The sequence below is a fragment of the Lipophrys pholis genome (genome assembly GCF_963383615.2).
Source record: "Lipophrys pholis genome assembly, chromosome: 1".
NCBI classification, from domain to species: Eukaryota; Metazoa; Chordata; class Actinopteri; order Blenniiformes; family Blenniidae; genus Lipophrys; species Lipophrys pholis.
This window is the reverse complement of record NC_137635.1, coordinates 39,048,882-39,074,279: the sequence shown is the minus strand read 5'-3', so window position 1 is coordinate 39,074,279 and position 25,398 is coordinate 39,048,882. Positions and strand designations below refer to the sequence as shown.

At 41.7% G+C, this 25,398-nt stretch overlaps 1 protein-coding gene across 4 annotated transcripts in view; it reads right to left on the bottom strand.

The window, feature by feature from the left end:
* Positions 1-4,652: 4,652 nt before the first annotated feature.
* The window catches only part of LOC308106783 (CMP-N-acetylneuraminate-beta-1,4-galactoside alpha-2,3-sialyltransferase-like), a 49,845-nt gene continuing 29,099 nt past the window's right edge, over positions 4,653-25,398 (bottom strand). For 2 of the 4 annotated variants that reach the window (XM_080458733.1, XM_080458734.1), the window contains exons 8-13: positions 24,402-24,465; positions 24,214-24,309; positions 22,959-23,145; positions 9,815-9,961; positions 7,706-7,852; positions 5,704-5,942 (exon numbers count right to left, since the gene is read on the bottom strand). In XM_080458733.1, the coding sequence (XP_080314859.1) occupies positions 5,853-5,942; positions 7,706-7,852; positions 9,815-9,961; positions 22,959-23,145; positions 24,214-24,309; positions 24,402-24,465 (731 nt within the window). In that variant the 3' untranslated portion in view covers positions 5,704-5,852. Of the gene's footprint in view, positions 5,943-7,705; positions 7,853-9,814; positions 9,962-22,958; positions 23,146-24,213; positions 24,310-24,401; positions 24,466-25,398 lie in introns of all 4 variants that reach the window. The other 2 variants (XM_080458732.1, XM_080458735.1) reach the window with 2 other exon arrangements.

Sequence of the window (25,398 nt, the reverse complement as noted above, 5' to 3'; positions counted from 1 at the left end):
CCGTTCTTCCTCTCTTGTCTTCTTTGTGCTCTCTCCATCTAAAGGTGACATTCTTCTCTAGGGCCCCTCCAAAATGCTGAGTTTGTTTTCAATTTTTAAGTTAGAGCTCCCCTTCAACCAGCACACAGGCCTCCAGCTCTCAGTCAAATCAAGTTGTATCATCGCTCCCAGAACAAACATGGAGCTACATAACGACATGTTTCCACATTAGCTCAATAACTTAACACAGGGCAGTGGAATGAAAGATAATTACTACTTCATCAGAGTTTGATGACTTCTGGAGCCGTCCTTCAGATTTGTTGTATCATTGTGCATACAAACAAATCATAAAGCAGAGCATGAACATGTGGCTTCATTAACGCTGTAATGTGCAGGCTGGAGGGTTTGCAGAACTAAACAGCCCTGGAGATGGGAACAGCCACAGTAAATAATGACTGACTTAGAATTTGCACATTTTTGAACTGTCCATCGGAGCAGTGAAAGAAGCAGTATCCGTACAGGTTGACACTTTAAAGCGAGCATCACCGAGCAGCTGAGCCATTCATCCCACTGACAGAACGGAGCATGAACCAGGGGGAATATCGGGGCGAGGACGGAAAACCTTTCAACTCTCGATGTGTGATGTGTCTTTGACGTTCTGCTGGACTCTGGCGTGGATAATTTCCTCTCAGAAGATCCTGGAGTAGGAGCTGCCCTTGTACCTGCCTCTTCACCAAAGAACATCTGTTGTAGAAACGGATATACATTTTAAGTGTCTTTCGTGATGCACCACATATTGTTTTTCTAAAAACACAGAGGTGCACTGAAATTATTGTGGTTTATAGAGGAAGAAGAGTACAAGTATGAGAACAGAGCAGAATAAAAAAAAAAATGTATTAACATTTTTTCTAACCCTAAACACTTAGATGATATGCAACACAGGAAAAACACAGTCAGTGACATTTACAAATAATGTGCAATTAACCTTAAATGGGAAGAAATAAGAGTAACTGGAGAGAAAAGAAAAACCACACACAGAGAGAACATGCAAACTCCACACAGAAAGCTCCCACAAGGCTGGACTGCAATCAGGATTTTACACCACTGCGGTGCTGGAGGGACAAGAAAACCCCCAACCTTGTTACCATAAAAGATGAGTTATTATTGGCCTGTTTCAGTGCTGCAGGAGCACGACAGGCCTGTAGGTGTGTCACATCCAGAGACAAAGGTAAAACTGACAGACTGGGGGATGCAGTGCGGAGAGGGCAGAGTTGTTTTCCCTCGTCCCAGCTGACCCAGTATAAAGTAAACAGTGCAAGCAGGAAAAGTGGGCGTCTGAATGGGTGTTTTCTCTCCTCTTCCCAGCTCTCTTTTTTTTTTTTTTTTTTTTTTTTTACGAGGAGTTTAAATTTCAGGCCCGGAGGTCGTGGCCTCTCCGTTCCAACACTTCAGGGAGGAGGTGGGGCGGGGGAACCTGTCGCTGAGAATAAAAGGCCCGTCGGCTGAGGAGGTGCAGGCGTGCTCATACCTCCGTCTGCAGGACGGACAAGGAGTGACCGCCTCCAGCCAGCAGGCGAGCCAGCTGCCTCAGGGCAAATCCCAGGTGGCAAATATTCTCCTATTGCTTGGGAGCGAGCAATCGATCCCACCCTGTGGAGGGGAGCAAGTCTGTGGACTCGGAGTCGACAGGGCTCAGCGGTTTTGGTGACCGGTGAGGTGTGACTCAAACATTTCTGGCACCCCATTATTAACAGCAGGATGGGACGGTCCACAGGCACTTTAAGGGTCCCTCGGTGCCTCGTCCGACTCACACCGGCAAAGACTTTCAGCAGCCCGCAGCTGGATGGTTCACCGGCGCTCGTTCTCAGCCAGCGCTGCTCCGGTTTATGATGATGCTGCAGGGCGGTGAGTGTTTGGAGACTGCTGCTGGAGTCCTGCGTGGTCACTGTGGGAGCACAGATGGGCCCCTTGTGATGCCAAGTGAAATGAGATATCCAACTCAGCACCGGGCAGGTGAAGAGGAAGAAATGCACGGCTCGGATGAGGGAACAGACGGCCAGCTGAAAAAGGCGAAGGGGATAGCGGTGAGGTTTGGTAGAAAAGTGGGAGATTTAGAGCCGGAAAGACATAAACACACAGAAAGAGGAGCGTACTTTAGTGAGGAAGTCCGGTGGACGGAGATGTGAAAAATGATTTCCCCCGGCTCTGCAGGTTGGAGATACACTGTACAGAGAGGAAATCCCCTTATCCAAGCTGCTCCATCCCATCGCTCCTTCATCTCTACACAGCTTCCTGCAGTCTGGAACACGAACACGAACACGAACACGAACACGAACACACACACGAACACACACACACACACACACACACACACACACACACACACACACACACACACACACACACACACACACACACACACACACACACACACACACACACACACACACACACACACACACACACACACACACACACACACACACACACACACACACACACACACACACACACACACACACACACAACCTGCTGCAAGGCCTACTCACTGTGGCACTGAGGACCTCATTGTCTGAACAAACAGTCGCCCGCTGTCACATTAACATAAGCCCGGATGAAGCATAAAGTATGACTGTTAACATGAAACAAAAAGTAGACTAAATACATCAAAAATATTTACTGCATATACTGAGAAGTCACAGTGAAAAGACATATGTATATACAGTTAGACAAATAAGGGGGGGGGCAGACTTTTGGGGGACAAAAAAAAAAAAGTTCCACAAAATTAAGCATGAACAGACAAATATCCATTACAAATGTATTTATTGAGTTGCAGAAAGCCATTTATAACTGTATACAAAAAAGAAACTAACACTTTTGATCACTTTGATTTCCCGCTGATAATGAAATGTTAAAGATAAAGGTTCATAAATACGATGAATGACGAAAGTGAATACATTCTGCTTCATAATGAACAGGTTAGTAGAAGAGGCAATTTGGGTCTAATCTCAAGTCATCCAGCATTTGAAGAAGATAAAAAAAAACTTCAACAAAAAAAAAATTACAAAAATAAAACAGACATCCTCAAACTGAAGCTGAGAATTGTATTTTTATATGCCTCAGCACATAAAGTACAAACATAATTTTACAGTATTTAATCCCGTGGGTTCTGCTTGATAGGCGAACTCATCACTGCACTGCAAGTCCACCATTGTGATGCTGTCATTTGTACTTTATGGGCTACAACATACAAAACTATCAGCATAATGCTTCAACTCTGCATATGATGCATGTCTCAAATTAAAGATATGAGCAGTGAGCCTTCTTTAGCTGACACCAGATCGGGTTGCTGTTATGACGTCACACTCCCCACTACAAGCTTCCAAGTGATGAGGTGCAAGGCACGGCCAGCGCCTCAGCATGGTGCAATGGTCAGCCGCTCCCTGTACCTTTGCTCTCGGCAAATAATAAACTATTCAAACCAAATAATAAAGGAAAAAAGAAAAAACACGACCCAACAGGGTTTAATTTTCCCAAATGAAAATAAAAGAAGCGATTGATTGATTGATTGATTGATTGACCCAAACCCAGTGGAGCTGTTCTGAGGAGACCAGGCAGGACATGGCACTGCAGGATCCCAACATTTTCTTATGATATCAAACCACGTGTGTGACAGGAGTCGTGTGGACGTGGCAATGAGAGCAGCTTACTTCAAATTGAGGTGAACATGTGTGAATTGTGTTTGTGTACAAACAGTAATGAACAGTAAATATGCACTTCTCAGGAAGTAAAATAAAACAAACAACAGAAAACAGGTGAAATCCCTGTTAAAAACAAAATCCTGCTTTGGTGAAGCAGTTCTTAAATGCACCATGACTAAATAAAGCTGATTGATCATTCATGTTGATTATGACATATGATGACATTCTCATGTTGATTTGAAAAAGAAAAAAAATGAAAAAAAGAAGAGGAGCAAAATGATTGTGCTAATGAACACTGTAAGTTGAAAACACTGAAGAAGCGTGAGGCAGAACCTCTGCAAAGTGCAAAGGCCTGATCAGCGTCATGTCGGTCTGAGATTGGCAGTCATCACCTACAGATCCTCTGAATCAAAAGAACAATTAAATTAAGTCCTGCTCTGAGTCGCGCAGAGCACACACACCTTCCTAATATACACCACATAAAGCTCAGAAACAAATGGCTGCAGACATTACCGTAACAGTGAGCCAATTCAAAACAGACTGAGTCACAATGCAGCTTCGGCCATAAACTCAAAACAAGACGCCGCCTCAGAGGAAGCACGTGGTGGTGAACTCGAAACTCTCATACACAAAACTACGATTTGTAACAGAAAGAAGGCCCACCTGTGACCGAAATGTTGGGACTTTGTAATAAAATAAATAATTAAAATAACCCTAAAAACAAAAAAAAATATATTTATATCCTACAATCCATGATTTGACCATTTACTGAAGAAGAAGAAACTTTGCAGCAACAGGAGGATGGAGGAGGATCGGACATAGAGACGGAGCAGAGCATTAGTGCACCGCATGTTTGGAGAAGAAGTGATTGAGACAAGTACCGAGACATGAATGAAACTCCGAGGAGCGAGAGGGAGGGGAGGGAGGGAGGGAGGGCGGGCGGGCGGGGTGCAGCGTCACAGTTTTTGTTTTCTCGAGTGGTGGGGGCTCACCTGCCACAGAGCAATAAAAATCTACCATCAGAAATAATTTAGACCGATCGGAATATTGAGCTTAGTTTTACTAGATACCTGCTCCCAGTCTTTCTCTTAGTGTACACTCTCTTCTAACTCAAGATCAAATCCAGAACTTTGATTCAAACCCACAGTGCAGTTGTGAGTTTCCCCACGGAGATGAACAAAGTATCCATCCATCCATCCATCCATTTATCTGCAAAGGAATTTGATATAGTCCCAGGGCAGGTCTGCACTCAGGTGCTTCATCGCCCTCCGTCGGCCGGAGGCGCTCCTGTTGGCTCGTAATCTCTGGATCTCTGCTCGTGCTCTCGGCCCGTCGCCTGAAAGGTGACGAGAAGCTGAGAGGCCGGGGCTCATGGCGACACGGCGCCTCAAGCAGCGAGCCTCTACTCTGATCAACAGTGTTAGTGTCGCACTGTAATACTCGTCTGTGGGGCACACAAACTCTGAACCTAGAAGATACAGCTGAAAACAAAAGAATTACTCGGAATGAATGGACAAAGACACACGGGAGGATGGGGATGAGGGGGCTGCTGCAGCTTATTAAAAAGCACAGTAAAAATCTTTGATATTTACACTGAGGAAAGTGAATACATTCAGGCAGCAAAAAGAGCGGGGACGCCCTCTCCCCTGTGCGAGGTACGTTTGGCACTGCTTATACACAACCCGTCTCCACACTCCGTTACAGTCCTGTCTCATCCCGTTGTCCTCTGTCCCTTCATCGATTCAACCAGTAAAGTCGAGCTAAACCGACTACTGCAGGTCAGCACAGCATCTCTGCTCTCGCTATTCATTTGTGTGATACTCGGGGGTTTGAAGTGGTAAACGTTGAAGCTTGAGGCCAGCAGAGCTTTCTTGCTGCCGTCTTTTCAGTGAGCCAGGGACCAGGCAGATCCAGTCCTCCTCATGTCTGCCCCCCCCCCCCCCTGCTTCGGTCAGCAGGAGTCTTTGGTTCAGAAGGCACATTAGTGCATCTCTCCACAGAAATCCTCCTGTATTATCTCTTATTTAAAATCTCCTTTGATATAAAAACCCCGGCAGTGTGTGGGCCGCCCAGACTCTGAGGGATCATTTCTTCTCAAGTTAGTCCATTCCTCAGCTTCCTGTTCTGTAGTCCTTTGGGAATTGCGCAGGGAGACTGTGGATGGGTGTAAACTCAGATACCGTTGGTCAGGTCTGTGATGACGTTGGCCTTCACCAGTTTGCGGAGGAACTCCTTCTCCTTGGATATGTTATGCGTCCAAGACTGCAGGAGAATCAGAGGAAAGAACAAACGTAAGTGGCGACTTGTCAGATAAAGCAAGACGATCCCTGTAGGGTGACGTCTGACGGCACTTTGTGCACCGACACTGCTCTATATATAGTTGGTGCAGGACTTCCATATTCCCAGCTTGTAGGCATGTGGGTGTTCAAATGTACAAATGTGTGTGTTAAGCCACGCTGGGTCGGTTTTCCTCCCCGCTGTGCTATGAAGAGTCAGTCCAGCGGGGTGCTACGTAACCAGAGCCGGAGGTTCCTGTGTGGTGCTTTGGGATGAAGAGATGAAGGAACGGCCAGACGGTGAACAAAGAAGGCAAAGGGTGTAGAGAAAAACTATAGAGGGAAAGAAAGCAGTGTAATGCAGACTGGTCTTACCCATTGCTGGCCCCTCTGGGACAAACCGCTGGCCAATGTGTTATGTGATGAAATCAACAAGCGTCATGTTTATCCAAAATGACCTTAATAGCAACTCGTCCCAGTTTAAGTAAAGATATTTAATAGTTTTTTGACTAAACTCCAAAATTCAAGGAACAACAAGTGTTTGACCACTCAACCAAAACAGGAGCTATAAGAAAGGCAACTTATTACACGTTACACTTCTTGCTTTGGTCTGTTCATAGAGGTCCGTCTCTACTGCTCTGGGACGGGCGCTCAGCATGAGCCGCTCGCTGCAGCCTTGAAATGGAGCATATGCTCTCCAGGACCAAGGCTGTTGAAGACTAATCTAAACTGACGCGTCTCACACTTTATTATTAAGTTTTGTGAACTTAGCGCGGTTGCATAATTTCTGTGGCGATTTTCATCATCCATGCAAATTGGAAATAGTTTGTCTCTTCAAAACAAGAGGAACAATAGGTGGATGTTTCACGGCTGTGTGGCTCCAGAAAAAATCCAATAACCCAGCGGACTGGCGGTGGTTAAGTGTTCCAAACAAAAAAGCCCCAAGTGCTCCCATTAATTACACATGTGTGGCTGATGATGACAAGGTTGATGAAGATGATAATAAATGTCAAAGGGTTCACTGGGAGTTTAGACAGAGGTTATCATCATACTGAGCTCATAGTTTACGCACTTCAGCACATGGGTGACATCTGATTCCACCGGGTTTTAGTGTAAACACTGAGGAGGAAGATTTAACTGATCAGTCATGAGTGTGTTCAGAAATATAAACCAATACAACAAACACCACAAGGCAATAACTTTTTATTATTTAAAGCTTTCTATTCATGAAGAACATAAACCACATCAAAAATAATTTAATTTCCGCAAAATATTTGACTATTTTTTATGAGGTGATCAATACTGGCTCTCAATAGCAGGTTCAATTAACGGAAGATCAAACACATTTGTTGCAATCTGACGCATTGAGCAGAAAATGTCTATGACTTTGGGTCTTAGAGGAAAAGGCCAGTGAAAAATTGAACCTCAGCAAAATTGCAGGACTAATATTACCATGAGCACAAATAGCGAAGGCTTTGTAGTAAATGTACTTTGGCTTGAGGCCAGTTTAAACCACCCATGAGGCTTTACAGGAGTGGTGGTCCTCCTAATCAAAGACTACATTTTCTTCTTTCTTCAGTTCTTTTAGTTCGTTAGTGAACAAGTAAAAAGCTAAAAATATTCTTCTTTTCTCAGCCAATGCTAAGTCTACATGATTTATCGTAATAATCTGGTAACCTCACGGTGACTCGATCACTTGATAACATTGCAGGGAATCAAACAACAAGTGGAATGCGTTCGCGGACTCACCTCTTTCATGGCGGACATCTTGACGGTCTCGTAATAGTGCAGAGGTGCGTGGGGTGTGTTCATGTCGTAGCCAAAACCAGCCACGGCCACCTCGTCACAGTTATGCAGCGCCATCGTAATAGCCACTGTTCCCAACGTTGGAATGTTCTGAAGTGAAAACAGCGAGTTCAGGTTAAAACATGTAAACACTCACTGAGGGCATTAGCGGAGGAAATAATTATTTGTAATAACAAGGATGACTATAAACATGAAGTATTTGTAGTGATGTGGCCTCTGACACCGTTTCAGACACAGACTTTCATTGCCACTCATGGATCTGCTTCCCTCCCTCCATTGTGCTGGGCTCTTTGTTCTGCTGCACTGCTTCTAACTGATTTTGAGGACTTGGTGATTAACTATTACCTTTAAGACATGACCTCTGCAGACCCCTTGCTACGACACAGTGATCTAGAGGGTTGAACTGTGCTTCCTAAACGCCGCGGGCTGCCACAGATCTATGGGGTACAGGGGGTTCGTGCATGCGTGCGTGTGTGCAGAGAAACAGAGGTGGAAAAATGCGGGAGCAGAAAAAAAAAAAGAAAGAGTGAATGGAGGCCTCATTTAAATCATTACCCTGATTTGCAGCCCTCGGGGTAGGTGGAGCCCAACAAGCAGCTGGCCAACCCCCCCACCGCGTTTTATAATACAGATTATTTTACACAACTGCACTTACACACACACTCAACATAAACACTCGTATCACTAATAGACCTCCTCATTAATTTCCATGTACATAAACACACTCTGCTATGATCAGGAGAGAAACTGCAGCATGTTCTGGGGTAGAGAAGGTGCCAAATCATACAACGCTGCAGCCTGCATTGTACAAGACAACACACACGCACGCACACACACACACACGCACACACGCACACGCACACACAAACAGGCAGATGCCCACATGTTCAACACATGTTGCCGAGTGGAGTTCATGCAGGGGTGCTGCGGTGGCCCCAGAGGGTAGAGTCAGGCTGATACACTCCTCATGTCCCCTCCAATTCTCCAACAATACCCCTCCTTTAGTTACCAGCAGCACACAGTGTGTCCATGTATGGAACTATATCCACATGCATATTAGGATTTAATTTCAAATGTCGCAGGATGCTTAATTCATCATATCGCTGCGCTGTACTGGAATTAATTGTGTTCTAGTAAACTGAAAACTCTGTTAGTAGCAGAAGATACTATGTTTGAGAAGTAAAGCCTCTATAGAGCAGTTTGAGTTCCAGTCAGACATGATTCTAAACGAAAGGTGCAAACATCTTTGTCTAGAAATAGATTGAAACATGATGCAGTGCTGAATGAAGAATTGCTGAAGGCCGGATGTGCTATACAGAAAGTACTCAACTTTGAAGCAATGTCAACAATGAGCAATTGTTTGGCATAACATGTGTGGCTTCTTTTCCCCTTTATCTGACTGGACAGTAGTAATTTTACATAAATATCACGGGGTGGAGGAAACAAAGATTGATGTACATATATATGTTCAAGTAAAAAAATTATAAAACACAGATGTTATGTACAGCTACAAGAACATGATTTGTACTGTTTTTTATACAACTTGCCTTGTCTAATTTTAGAATCATACTTGTAAAATCATCCTGAAATGATTCCAGGAACAGAAATTATATAATACTGTTTATTTACGGGGATTACTTTTTTTTGTTGTTGTTTCAATCCATTGTGCAAGCCGAGGGAGACAATGTTTCTGTTATGTTTCTCATTTAGGAAACAATTACAATGCTGGGCCTATTAAAATTCCTGTTTCTATGATCTACTTTTATACAAATATTTCACTTTTACTCACTCCAGTAGTAGCAGTCCGTCAAAGAGATTTAGTGGCTGCTTCATAAAATACTGCTACGGTACAGGTTAGAAAAGAGACTTACCTATTGCTCATTTCAGATTAAATGTAAACCAATTAAATAAATAATTGTCATGTGATGATTGTTTACTATATTTGGCTGACCTTTTCGTCTGCCATCACCACAGCAAGTCCTTGCATCGAGCGCCTTAAGACTTTTTAGATTTATAGAGTTAGAAGGTTGTGAAAGCGTATGTGATTCTTACCCCTTTACCCATGACTCCATTGTTGAAGGGCAGGCCTATGAACTGGAAGGCTGCCTCTTGGATGAAGTACGGGTTGAGGATTCTCATCTCTGTTGGCTCTCGAGGAACGTTGTGAGCCACAGACTTCCAAAAGCCCTCAGTACCCCTCTGAAGAGTTCAAACAGACAAAAAGAAGAAAAACACATTAGTTTTCTATTATATATATTCTCTTTTTTCCCCTACATAAAAACAAAAGTCCCCACCAAATGACACATGACACATCCGGTGGGGATTCTATCAGGCTGACATCAAAGTGAGATTCACTTCTGGAACACTGACATAAAACACAGGAGCTTTCTAGAAGCCAGACCCCCTCTACCTCTGATTAGGTAAATGGCTTGTGGGACCTTTAATGGATGAAGTCAGGGTGAGGGGCTTGCAGGACATCAGTAATTACGACCCACCAGGAAGAAGGTCTGCAAGGGCTGCAACTGCTGGGAGTGAAGTGCTACTGAGCTTCTGCGCAACCGTCATTTTCTTTTGAGGCTTTCCAATGAAAGTCACCTCAAATCAGCAGGTATTGGACACATTTCTCTAAACAATGGGACGATGAGTCAATTTCATACTATCGACACAAGGGTCACTGTGGTGTCAAACTTTCAGTGAGTCAAAACCTGTTTCCATAAAACTTCCCAGTTTTCCTTTCAGTTCCTGAAGTAATCTTTTCAACTGTTGTCCTCATAAAGTCCCGGCCGATTTGTTCTTTCTGCTTCTTGATTCTGCTTAATTGTGATTGTGAATAGTAGTTGTACATTTATATGGAGGAAAGGGTCACGTATATGTGAAACTTTTGCTTTATTTCTGCTGTATCGATGAACAACACTTGGTTACAAAATATTGTGTTTGGTTCTATGTTCCGAGATAGACGGGTGGGAAACTTCATGCAGAACTTTATCCATAGCCAACATCTGTGGTTAAATATGTCATTAGAAAGGAAATGGTTCCAATCACATCTTGACCCGAGGGTGTCAGGTCCTTTTACACAAGGCAATCATCATCAGTCGCCAGGACAACCTGTCAGACGGGCCAACAACAGCGCCTGAATAAAATTACATAAGTCTAATGAAACACATTTGGCCCGGCTTGATCATACCAAAACTGTTACTGGATGTGAGGGAGCTCAGACACAAAGGTATTCCCCAAAAAGTCGGCACATGATGCAAGCAAATGCCAAATTGTGAGTGACAATGAAGTGCCCTTCATCGCAACTTCAAATGAAAAACGAAATGAGCACACGACAAACGAGGCGTGCGAGATCGACGAGCCCGACAGTATGACTTCCTAAAAGGCACCAAGCCAACAGGGTCAGCAGATGTAAATGGGAATCACCTGTTCAAATATTCAAGCACCCGCCTGGCCGCTTTTGATACAGCAATGCATGACTGTGTGTGTTTTTGTGTGTATTGGCAGAGGCAGTAGCAACAAGTCTGCTGGCTTTGTGGCTTCAACAGCGGCGGCTCTTTTTGAACACGGGCCTGACTCTGTGCCTTCGGCAAGCTGCAACAGGAACAGCAGCTCATCTCTCCTGTCAACACAGCTTGTGTTTGCCAGGAATCTATTTAGCGGCGCTGTTTGGATGTGTGCACGTCTGTGTACGCTGAATAAAGACAGTGATGCATTTTTTCTTTATTCTGTGAAGGAGAGAAGCTAATGACACACAACACACACCCCTCGCTTAACACAGCAATGACCTGGCATGTACATAGACACAAATGTCAGAGGGCGGGGATCTCTTTGAAGATCTTCAGGCAAGTACAGGTGGCTTTGAGAAATGAGCAATTAGCATGTAGGGATTCAAACCGTAGGAGGGAGGGGGTTGTGGGTGCTGTTGTGTGCAAGAATGTGGAAAGTTGCTTACGTTAAAAGGAATCCGACTCAAACGTTCACTGGTTTCGAGGATCAAGACAGGGGAAAGTGAACGCTCCACCCTCCTTTAACAGTATCCACCGGGTGTTGTGAGCAGAGTATTTGGCTTCCCACCAATTTCCAGACGGGCGATAAAACAGCAGCCATGAAAAGTGTGTTTATAGCCTGCTACTGGGAGTGAATATTAAAATGAGCATCAGCAACATGAGGCAACGTCTAATAAGATTTAAGCAAGTCTCATCCAACAAATATAAATACAAATAGGGGGCACTTCTGCTGTGACAGATAATGTGTACCCAGGAGCTCTGGCACAAGGCCTCAAGGGAACAGGATATGCTTTCCCCTCTGGACCGGCTGCTAACGTCAGTGTGACTGCACATTAGTTTGTCAAGAGTGACCGCTGCAACAGTGGCATATGAACGCGATCAGAACAGGAAGCTGGAGAGTGGTCCAAGAGCACTTACTCACTGAGGACTGACACACACATGCTCCAAGGTGAGCAGATTTGGCTGTTCGGGCTGCTGCTGGGCTGTGCTCAGAGAGGAAATGACTGTTTCCCTTCTCCTGCGACAGCTTTATGGGTAAATTGGTCTGTATTATTAGATTTAAGTGTGTGCACAAGGCTGTGAGCTTCAATAAAACACCTGTTAAAACGATCCTGAACTTGGATCGTCAATTATTCGCATTGCAATAACAGAATGGCGAGCGGTCAACATTACTCAGTCAGAAGAACTTAAAAGTTGGGGGGAGATGATTTCACACTTCTTAATGTTTTTGTGCTCCTATGAGTGTCACATTGGACATTGACACTTGTTACTAGGTGAGGTCAAAGGTTCAGTGGGTAAACATTTTTCCTTTTTGGGCAGAAATGGAATGAAAGACTTTTTACATCATCTCTTTCAAAAACAAAAACGTGTTTTTTCTACTTCAGTACATAAGTAACAAGTTGTTTCTCTTACCGCTCACCGTGTTTCGGCAGTACTACACACCGGATAAACTGAACGCTGACTCATAAGAGAATTTCGCCCTTTGGAAAAGTTCAAAATACTTGGAAGAGGAAGATGATTCATGTATGCATTTCTAATAGCCGCCATGTCCTATATCGCTGAGTCTGGTGTCATATTCTAAAGGACAATATCATTTTAAGATGTATAAAACTTTACATCTTAAATAAAGTGGAGAGAAGGGACTATAGTTGCCATTAGGGTTAAGCACCCCATCAATCTCATCATCTCTACCCCTGTTTATCCTAATGAGGTTGGATTACCTGTGCTCCTGCATGTTTTAAACTAGGTAGGAAAATCATAAACACTGGAAAGTAATTTCAAAAAGTGGCTTAAAAGACACAAACGACCTTCTCTTATATGACACTGCTACTGCGAGTGTGAAAGTAGTCTTAACATGTCTGTCGTGGGGAATTTCAGAATATATGACTATTGTGACATAGAGAATATAAAAACAAGTTGTGGTGTGGGCTTCAATGAAAGCTCTACAAAGACCAAGTATTTGTCTTGCAATTTCAAAGCTGTAGGAAGATGACTCAAACACAAACCATCAAAGAAAGCATAAAGCAGCGGATCAGATGAGGACAATACCAGAGTGAAGAGACGACCTACTGCAGACAGGTGGAAAAAGTCATGTGGATCAAGGACACAGAAGGCTAGAAGCACTGACAAAAAGAAAAGTAAAATGAAAAAAGGGGATGCACAAAGATGAAAGTAACCATGGGATATAGTTGGTCAGATGCTTAAATCATACAAAAACATGTTTTTCTTTTCCATATACATTAAAAGTATGAAAATTCCTCTCAGCTATGCTTCACTGCCCAAATGTAAAAATTCCCAAAACAAACAGCTTTAGCTTTGTTTATAGTTTTCAGCGTGATTTGGTTTCACTGTGGCTTAAAGCACAGGCCAATGAAATTTACCTCACCTTTAAACCAAAATGTTTCTGCTCGTTGAACGAAGCAGATCGCTCAGTTTACAACTCCTGCGGGACGGCTCGAAAAGTGCAGACGTGCTGAGTGGGACTGAAATATGAGGGGTGAGGGAAGCACAAAATGTTTCACATGTGCTGGGGGACTGCAGGTGGTTTAAAGCTCTGCAATGTAAATGCACACAAATAAACTTCAGGTGTTCAATGGTCAAGTAGTGAGGCCAGACCAGCTTGTCAACAGATAGAGAATATGTATCTGGTGACAAGGTACAGAATGTCTGTTTTCAAAGTTATGACCTACTTAAGACAATTAAAAAAATACTCATGGATGAACTTGTGCACATGTGCAGCCTTCCTTCATAGACAGCGATCATACTCTGATCTCTGCCTGGGTTCTTCAGTCCTCGAAGCCACCGTGTGATGAAGTGGTTGCACTTGATGTTTATGGAGTGGACAACTCAAACTAGGAGGGCCGGATTTGCAGGGTAGACTTGGAGCAATTTAGAAACAAAAAGGCAGCCCTGAACTGTGAATAATCTCAATTAAAGTGGTCTGGATGTCATTAGCACTGTGTACATGTTGGGTCTCTGGGTTTACAGACTGCAGTGTCTCACCTAATAAGTGCAGCGCAGCAGAGGAACCGTGTCAGGGAGAATGCTTGAAAAAGTATGCAGTGGGGGGATTACAGTCCATAAGGTTCTGGAGGTAGAATTTTTTTGCTCTGCTTTGGAAATTTTATTCCCTTTTGTTAGGAAAGAATCTGAAGCATTTGCCAATTTGTCTTTTACTTCTCTTGACACATACCACAACCTTTGCCCCCACTGAGGTCAATGGTTTCTCAGTTACTGGCCTCTCTGAAGTTATCCCGTGTGTGAAACCCTCGTCTCCACAATCCCATGACGGAAAACGTGAAAACAGTGTCAGTGGTTGACAACAATGTGACCCGAAAGTCTTGTATGTGCAGCAAGGTCTCTGGGAAATCACAGGTGACATCTTAGAAGGAAAGCCACAAACAGATTAGTCACTATAGTGACCAGTCAAAACTGTACTTTAACTTGGATAAATAATTCCTCGACATCCAATGCATCCGGGTGCTTTGTTAAGAGAAACAACTGAGGGTACAGATCGCCGTGTTCATCGAAGCAGGGTAGGTAGGTGAGTCACCTTTGAAACCCAAAACCCCGGTAATCAGTGACATCCGGACACTATGTTAGTCACTTGGTTCATGTTCAAATCCATGTTTATGAGTATGTAAATGTTTATGGGTGCATGTATGCCTGCGACTCGGGCCTTCTTCACAGATGTTCGGGCTTTAAAATAGGAGTCATATCGCAGCCTGGGGAGCATCCTCAGAGATAGAATTCCAATAAACTTTATGGGATATGAAGACAAATCACTAAAGCAAAACACCAAGAGAATATTTCATTGCTTTTGTGAATATAGTCATCTGGCCATTTTAGTCATTCTTGCTTTATATATTTCTCTATTAGCTATGCAACATATAGTGTTTAAAAAAAAAACTGGCGCCATGACAATGACTTGATGAATCTGAATAAGAACCTCAGGCTGTATTTCTATTAAGGGACAAGTGCGCTCTTCCTGAAATTGTCTGCATCCATCATTTATCTCTGCCTTGCAGCGAGCACAGAATGCTCCTGTAAACAAACAAGAGGGACAGAACACCGACACTCCACCTTCAAACCCTCGTGTTTACCACCGGCTGTATATCCTGCACTGGTTCTGTTTAAAAATACATCCACAGATACAAACAAGTGCGGCAGTGTAAGCATGAAGCGTGTGCGCTGTGCATGGGGGCAAAATCAAATTGGACACAGCAGAAAAAGAAATCATGTTTGAGCACATTTGTAAACACTGTATGAAGCAGCAATCAGGTAGACTGTTGCGTTTGTGGGGGTCAGCCTTTCAGGGATCAGGGAAGTCAGAAGCCTTGTGATGTTGCCGTACTGTGATATTGTATATGAGGAAACTGTTTAAGAGGATGAGCTTGCAATCCTGGACCCGGCCCTGAAGTTTGAGTGTGTACATATGTGAGCTATGTTTCCGAGAGTCTGCGAAACATTCAATAACAGATTGGGAAATTCGCCTTGCTAATTTGTATTCTGCTCAAATTTCCACGACAGCAAAAAGCCACAACAGTGCAAGATAGTCAAGCACGCCAACCACTCGCTTGGAGGAGTCTTTTGCACAACAGTGGTGTACCACACACTAACCTTTAAGAGGAAGGACAAAAAAAACCCAAATATACTTGCTTTCATAACCGCAGCAAGAGAGTGAAAAGATTTCGCATCCCTCCTGGCTGAGAGTGTGCAGGTTAGACAAAGAAGTGGCCGGCTGGGCCACCAGATGTAAAAGCTCCCAAAGGACGCCTGTCCAGAGTTACATCAGGTTTCCCTCCACGATGCACAAGAAGAATAGAGCAACAGAGCACCAAGCTTAGTGTTAATGGATGAGGATTCCCCGCCGCACATCTTGTTGTGGGCATCATTTTCTAGACTCGATCCGACGGTTTAAATAGCTTTGGTCTGGTAATAAGTGAAAACAGTACAACATAAAATATTTACAAGTCGCTGTTTTGGGAATGTTTTTCCCCCTTCGACTTCACAGGAGGCCTGTTTACATGCACTCATAAATACCTCTTTATGTTTACGTTTCCACTGCATTTGTCTTAGCTGGGTGTGAGTCAGATACACTGAGTCTTTTAACGGGACATCAATTTCTTTGATGTTGTTGCGAAGACATATAATTTACTTGTACACATATTTTGTTGCCATAGAAACAATCTTTTTGTCAATAAGCGCTTGTGTACTTGTGTTTTCTTTCTCCTCAAAACTATGGTTACTTTCTAAAAATGAAAACATCGCAATTTTAGATTTTTTTTTTTGCCTCCCAAAACTTTGTTTTTTTTGTTTGTAAATTAGCCCTGTACTTAGAATTGTTTCTTTTGGAAGACGTTGGTGGTGTCACAGCCTCAGATTTGTGGACAGACAGTCATTGTAGACTTAGTGTGCCGTCTGTTTACTCAGAGCTTTCTCATTATCTGATAGAAATAATTAAAAACGAGACATAAAAGCTTGCGTGATAGATTAAACACTGATTCTCGAGGGTGCTTTTTGTCACTATAAGATTCATTCATATTCAGACTTTTTGTGGGGAGTTTTTATGTTCTGCCTGTGCGGGTTTTCTCAGGGTATTCCAATTTCATCTCACACTCCTAAAACATGCAAGTGAGTTTCATCAGTGACTCTAAACTGTCTGTTGAATGTCTGTGTGTTTGCACTGCGATGGATTGTCGACCTGTCAGCTGGAATTTGCTCCTGCACTCCTGCAATCCAAAGCTGGATAAGACCGTACAGAAGATGGATAGATGGATGGAGGATGGATGATGTAGGTCAGGGGCATCAAACTCATTTTATTTGATGGACCACATACAGTCCCATTACATCTCAAGGGGACCAGATCAGTAACATGACCACATCGCAATTTCTTTAGTGAAATCCAAATGTTTTCCTTTGGTGTAAAGAGGTACGAGCACATTATGAATAAGTTCACATTTAATGGAATATCCTTATACAAGAGCTGAAAAAGTTTGAATTTACCAAGAAAATTTGCGCAATTTCACAAAACCAACTCCTTTTTGAAGCACTTTGCAGCCTCGGTGCATACTTTTGCATATTCAGCCCACAGGGTGATACTTCACAGGCAACAAGGTCACTAGTGTTCACTGCTACATCTAAGATCTCTCAGTTCATTAAAGTGTTCTGCTCAGTCCATCACTCTCACTCAAAACACCCAAATCCCCAGTGCATAAATTAGCAAAAGCAGTAGATTTAATTGAAAAATTCCACTCGATATTTTCCTTGTCATTTTAACACCTAACAAAGTCAGAGAGCAGGATTGGACGTCATGGCAGGTTGGTTTTAGCCCCCGGGTCGTATGTTTGACTCCTCCAGTACAGAAGAAAAACTATTCTTTTTTCTCTCATGGGTGATTCATTTTAGTATTATTATGCCACAAATGAAATTGCCGTTGTTGACTCCAGTCCTCATATGTAGATGTATGCTTAACACCCCTGCCTCACAAAGTAGTGTATGGAAGAAAAAAAAAACTTTCAAATAAGCACTTAAATGTTATAGGACATTTTGAATTATTTCACAGTGTGCTTAATCACCTATAATACTCAGTGGTTTATTGCCGTGTTTTTCATTCCTGGTCCCGGAAGGCCACTATCCTGTATGTTTAATTTGCCTCTCTGTAAAGCACATGTGATAAATCAGGCTTGTGCAATGTTTGATGACGAAACACTCATTTGAATCAGGTGTGTTGGAACAGAAAACTGTTAAAAAGATCAGGACATTAAGTCCAAACAACCACGGCTAGAGAACACTAGTGAAAAGGAACGATTGTAGACGCTGATGAGCAAAAGCAGCAGATTAAACATCTGGGCGAAGCAGGCTAAAACCATCTGATTGAGCAACTGACCAACACTGCCTTTGTGGCGATCGGAATTTGAAAGTCAAAATGTTTTAAGGGTTTTTCTTCAATATAGTTTCATAAAATACAGCTTTCCCACTGATGTTAGTATATGTACCATTTTAGAAACACTATAAATCAGGTTCTAATGATGTAAAAGTAGTAAAGACTGCTAAAATGATATTTATATGACAATAAATCAAATTCTGTACATGTATTGTACCTATGTAGAGGTCAAACAAGGGTCTTTGCACATCTGTCTATTCTCCTGATCCGTATTATCATTAAGGCTCAGACCAGAAGACCCTGATGATTTTTTTTGTGTGTTCACTGATTATTAACCCATGAGAAACATTCTTCCTTCTTCAGCAGATCAAAGCGAGCTGAGTCGGACGCCAGGGGCCAGATCAATTATCCCAGGCAGCCATTTCCACTGTCCTCTCCCTCTGACACACCAGAAAAATCTGGGCCCTATCAAAGGCTGAAGGGGCCATCAGCCAGCCAAGCAAAGCTATTTTCTTCCATTTTACTTTACTTTTACCTTCCACTGCTCATTTTCTTTTCCCCAGCTATTATCCCTTTACCCTATTTCACTTTATCCATCCCATCTATCGCTTCCTCTTGTGCTTTAATCCAAATTCACACCATTACTTAGTTACAGCTTGCCATTCTTTGCCCTTTCCATCCCCCTCTATGTCTGTATAGCCTTTTTCCTTTTGTTTTTTTAATCCCTACTTTCTCACTCACGACTCACTACTTTGACAAATGTCACCTTGTAAAAATTCCAGCTGGCAGCTGGTCCTTGAATGTCACACAGCTGTGTGGGAAAGCGAAGCAGATCTCTCCAGTCTTGCATTTCCCCGATTAAACAGAAGCAGCCAACGCATTGAAATCTACAATAAAATGAAAAATTACTGCAATGGTATAAGTGAGCAGTCTGTGCTTCTTTTAATATTCAAGATAGACATGTTTCTGTTTTATTATAATAATGCAGGCAAGACCTGAAACATGTTCACTCACATATGGTTTCTCAAGATTTTTTATGCTTCTGGACAAATACCTTTGTACGTGATCCGAAATATGTAGAAAAAGCTCTTTTTTCCCACTTTTTTTTTTCTGACCATCTATATCACATAACAAAATCAGATTTTCATTCTTCAAATCAGATCTCACAACAGTAGATACGCTACATGTCATGAGTGTGAGCGAGTAGACACCAGTGCAGCAGCCGGTGACATCTTCTGGGTGTGAACCCGAGCAGCGGAAAACTGAAGCGGGATGAAATCCAGCCGGACTAAACACGAGACCAGCCCGATGACCGGCAATCTGCAACTGTCGAGCCTCAATACTCCAGCAGTAGTCAAGCTACCGACCCAGGCTGAATCACACAATCATATCCCACAGTGCCACGTTAACCGACAACATCTTCACCAATGACATTGAAACAACGCCGCAGGTGGAACATTAATCAACAACGTCAACGATCACTTGCCAGTGTCTACATTCTATAACAGCAACTACAGAAAAAAATACCCCGAACGTAAGAGAGGGGAACAGACAAGTGAGGACAGAGGAAACCATTAAAGTATTGAAAAAAATGACTTAATGTCACGAGACTGGGGGACAGATATAAACAACGCATATAATACTTTGAGAAATATTCACATCATTATATGATAAAAACTCCAAGTAAACAATATCGCAGACAACAACAAAAATAAGGACAAAAGGAATACAGAATGCGTGTTAAAAAGAAGACACTATACAGACAATTCATCAATGAAAGAACTAAGGAAGCAGGAGATAAATATAAAAAGTACAAGAATAGGTTAACTACAATTATGAGGGCATGTAGAAAGGAATATTAAAGTAAATTATTAAATATTAATAAAAAATTATATGAAGGGAATATGAGACATATTAAATAGTCTTATCAAAAATGATTCCAGACAACAAAGTTATCCTCAATGCTTTGTTTATCATAAAACAAAGAAAGGACCAGATGGAAGAAACTGTTAATAGTTTTAACAACTTCTTTGTAAATATGGGACCTAAACTAGCAGAGGAAATCCCTGAAGAGAGGAATGATCATGTTCTAAACAGGAATCCCAGCTTAAAGTTTCTCACAGCAGTGGAGGAAAAAGAAACAATAGATATCATAAATAAATGTAAAATGTCTACTGATTATAATTGAATAGACATGAAAACTGTTAAAATGGTCATTGAGGGGATTTCAGAGCCAAACATACATACATCTGTAATTTATCAATCCAAACTGATAAATTACCAATTAAAATGAAAATAGCCAAAGTAGTACCCTGTATAAGACTGGGGATAAAACACCCACTTCACCAGTTACAGGCCTGTTTCTCTGCTTCCATAGTTCTCCAAAATTTTTGAAAAACTATTCATTCACAGACTTGATCAATACTTAGACAAACAAAAAATACCTTGACAGTCCATATAGATTCAGGTCAAATAGTCACTGGCATTAAAAGAATCAATTGAGGAAATTACAAATACTACAGATCAAAAAGGGTTTGCAGTAGGAGTATTCATCGCTCTCAAAAAAGCCTTTGACACAATAAACCATGACATGTTAATCACTAAGTTAGAATGGTATGGGATCAGGGGTGTGGTATTGCACTGGGTGAAAAGTTACTTAATGGACAGGAAGTAATTTATGAAGCGGGGACAGTATTCATCATTGTGCTTGGACATTGTTTGTGGTGTGCCCCTAGCAACAGTATTGGGTCCAAAACAATTTTTGCTCTATATAAATGACATTACTAACATATCAATAGTAATAAAACTAGTTCTTTTTGCGGATGATTTAAATATTTTTGGTTCGGGGGTGATTTACAGACACTACTGAAAACAATCAGCGGTGAAATGTGCAAACTATAGAAGTGGTTTAACGTAAATAAATGATCATTAAACCTAAATAAAATTAAATTCATAGTATTTGGCAACAGTAAAAGAGATACATATGCACAGTTAAAGGTAGCTGGCATGGAGATTGAGAGAGTTCGTGAAAGTAAGTCTCTTGGCATTATAATTGATGATAAAATTGGACATCTCACATAAAACACATTCAAAAGAAGATATGAAGAAGGATTTCAGCGCTCAATAAAGTAAAACACATTCTGGACCACAAATCAATCCACATTTTATACTGTTCACTGGTGTTACCATATCTAAATTACTGTGCAGAGGTTTGGAGAAATACATATAGCGGTGCACTATAGCCACCATCAATTCTACCAAAAAAAAGCAATAAGGAAAAATTTATAAACCTGGGAATAGACGACATACAAATTCACTCGTCCTAAAATCTAAATTACTAAAATTAACTGACCTGGTATACATTATCACAAATAATGTATAAAGCAATAAACAACCAACTTCCTAGAAATATTCAAAACTGGTTTTTTTTAAGCAGAGATGTCATGTTTCACATCAAATTAAATCAAGATGTGTTTTTTGCTAAAGTTTCCTCAAACGAGGTGCTATTTTCCCAAGGTAGGCCAACTGTGTCACAGACATCTGAAAATATGCTGGCTGTGGTAAAATCACTGCATTCCCTTTCACTGTATAATCTCACCGACTCCACTGGATAGTGCTGAATCCATCACGTCTACCCAAGGAATGAGCTGGCACCAATATACTCAAACCTTGTCATGATCATTTTTCACATAGCTACTTAAACAGTTTGCATTCTAAATATTTTACTGCAGGTATTTTCCATGTTTGTGCCAAACATTACCCATGCCCCTAAAGAATGGAGCCCCATACTTTAACATGACCTTTCTATCAGAAATATTGTAGCTTACAAAATATGTGCATTTATTTCTACTCTATTAGAAGCTTTTTGTCCGGGAGATGAGTGGATTCAAAATAATTCTTTGATAAAAGAAACGGTGCATCAAGAAGCGAGTGACCGTGCTTATAAGAGCAATTCTTTGACAGCGATAATGAAGGTATATTCATGTTAAAAAATATCTGTCTTCTGTGCTACTTTAAAAGATATTGTTGAGGTAATTGTCTCATTCAGTCTGACGGTAATGACAATGAGGCCAGTTCATAATTTGTGGCAAAAGAAACTGTAAACAAAAAAGAAAAGACCTGGCAAAAGAAACTTGTGGACCAAAGTAAAAATATGCTTTAAACCTCACTGATGTTTCCACAAATAGGAATGTTCAGAATGTCATCGGAGGTGTTGGACAGTTACGTTATGCTAAAAAAAAAAAAAAAGGCACACATAACTCAGCTACTCGTACATGTTTAGACACAAAAAGATTAAAATTCTCGGCAGTCGGGAGCTGGACAAAGTCTGCGTGGAAGAAAAATGAATGAAATGAAGAAGAAACATTTGAGTGAGTCTCCAGCTGAAATGTGTCCTGCTAACGGCTTAGCTCAGTTGGGACTCATTTAACACTCAAGATTTGTCTGCATTTATGAGCAGCTCCTCCTGTGTTATTCATGGATTTGTTTTGTTTTTTTAATTCTCATTTTAGGATTGATTCCTTTATTGATAACTTAACCACCTGTACATACTGAAATACAGCTTTTGTGGCAAGTTTTTCACCATTTCACAAACTTTTAACAATTCGGGAAAATGTTATTTTATGCCAATGATACACATGACGATCATATTTAGACTGTAAAACGCAGTAAATGAAAACTTATTTTAGACTTCAGAAGTTATGCAGGCAAGGAACGACCTTAGTTTGGCAGTAATGTGAAGACATGGTGAAATTATGAAATGATAAATATGGCCGCCTGCCCGATGGAGCGATAACCATGCCCTTACCAGTTTCTCTTTGGAGACCATCTGTCTGAGCCACTTGAAGTCGAGGGCTTTGAAAGCCGAAAAAACGAAGAGCGAGTCCTTTTCATAGTTTTCGGACTTCTGGATGGCTCCCTCTGGATAGGTGATCCTCAAAGTGGTCTTGGTCCCAACGTCCTTGCTATAACCCCTAACGGGGGCTTCATTCAACCTGTCGGCAAACAGGAGACGTTATTGAGGAGAGTCTGGGTCTGACAATGGCCTGTGGCGCAAACATCAAGTACCTGGCAATGTTTGTTATTCACACTCAACAAACTAGAATTGTCTGCAAAGGGTCCAGTACAAGACCTTAGGTGGACTTTTAAAGTTAAAAGAAATAACTGGAACCCTGTAGCAAATAAATAGTAAAATACAAGCTTTCTTCAAATGATGGTGTAGTCAATATATATATATATATATATATATATATATGTTGAGGGTATTCAAGTTCTCCCACAGTCCAAAAGCATATGGCTGAGGTTAATGGGTGCCTATAGGAGTGAATATGTCAACCAAATGCGAAAACCATCACAAGGTAAACTTACTTGTGACCTCATCACAAATGTCAACATATGAAGTCTGCAAAGCAACATACAGTGAAGTGAGAGCCATTCTGGAAACAGGAGCAGTAGACAGATGAAGTGATCATGAGCTTTTTGTTTTGGTAAAAGGCATGTCTTGAGAGCAACAAGCGTGACAGCTGATGAAAAGAACACCTTGCAGACTGGACACATGGGAATGAAAGCGTCTTGATTTGGAGAAGTTTCCAACGTGAAATGTCAAAATCGGTATGCAACAGGCCTACAGCGAGTCAAAGTGAAACAAAAGAAATGCTGGGTTTTATTACATGACAATGATCCAAAACATTGAGTGGCATTCACTGATATTTCTATTATATGGAGGTCATTACACATCTGTAGGGATGGCGTAAATGTCTGCGCAAGACGGAAAAGAAACATCTCAGAACTTGAGGTAATATGGAGGACAAGTGGGTTCAGATGTCTACATCGGTGTGCAATCGGGCACATTGCAAAGCACTGACTAAATGGCATGCAAAGGCTTGTTCACATAATTGTTTTCTCATTATATAATCAGTAACATAAGAAAGGCTCCTTTTTATGCATTTGGTGCAGATGTTTCAGTACTGTCACTGATGTCTTTGATATGACATGTCTTACACTCAATATTTCTTTGGGACAAATTGCTTCTGCAAAGCATTTTATATTGTGATGAAGCTTACCTCACTACAACATCGTAGTCATCTATACGGGAGCCCAGAGATTTGTTGGACAAGATTCCACCATTTCCCACAATGATGCATCTTTTACAGCTGAGACTGAGAGGTGGGAGACCAAAAGTTAATGGAATTGAGAACTGGCAGACACAGAGGAGGACTTTCTTTTGAATGTGAGTGAGTAGAGTGGGTACCTGTCGAGCTTCTCTCCAAGCCCGTAATACTTTGTGGTAGTTAAAATGCTGTCAATTATTCTCTCTGCAGAAGAAAAGAAACACATTATCACAATGATAAGGACAAAAAAGCTTTAATTCATCACACAAGGTTGTTAACGCTTAATCATCACTTGTATTGCTGAGCTGCATATATTCATACGGAGGCAGCATATTCACCACAATAATTGATCTACTCGGGTGCAAACCAAAACACTTCCCCATCATTTCCCACTCAAAAGATCTTTTTTTGTCATCAGGGTCCGTGAGCTTGAGCTTTCAAGTCTAACGGGACAACATAACCGTTTAATAGCACACCTATGATTATATCTGGAAATTACAAAATTCGGAAACCTATACAAAGTTGCTCCTTTGATAGATGAACAGGCTGCGAAGAATCTCAGCGTATCACTAGAGATGTGGCAATCTTGGTGGTCTTAAGATAGGAGGAGAGAGATCGCCTTTCTCCGTTTATTCGGTTGCAGATAAGGAGTAACCAATCAAACTCCAGAAATAGCGGCGATGGAATCACGGAGAGAAAAAAGCTGTTGTACTCTGGAGAGGAATGAATCCGGGAGAAACAGACATACAGAGCACAAGATGGTATGCGTGTGTATGTAGCTCTCCCATAAAAGCACTCAGAATGGAATGCTGTTTTCAAACAAGCACATTCTCCTGGTTAAGTGGGCAATGTTGAGCGCTTTGCTTTGCGTGGTAAGCACCCCTCTGATCGCAAGGTGAAAAACTGCTATGTTTACCCATAGTGTGCATTCCTGCCATGTTCTACAGTGCATTCAGCAGGAGTCATGTGTCCAGTGTTAGATGTTACATATTAGTTTCCTCACTGACCACCTTCAGACCATTAATCATTTATCTCCTATAATAACCCAGCTTTGATTACAGTTGCAACTACATTTGATCCATGTTCCATTCATACTAATGATGTAACCGTATATAAAGATTGCAAAGTTATAAGTGT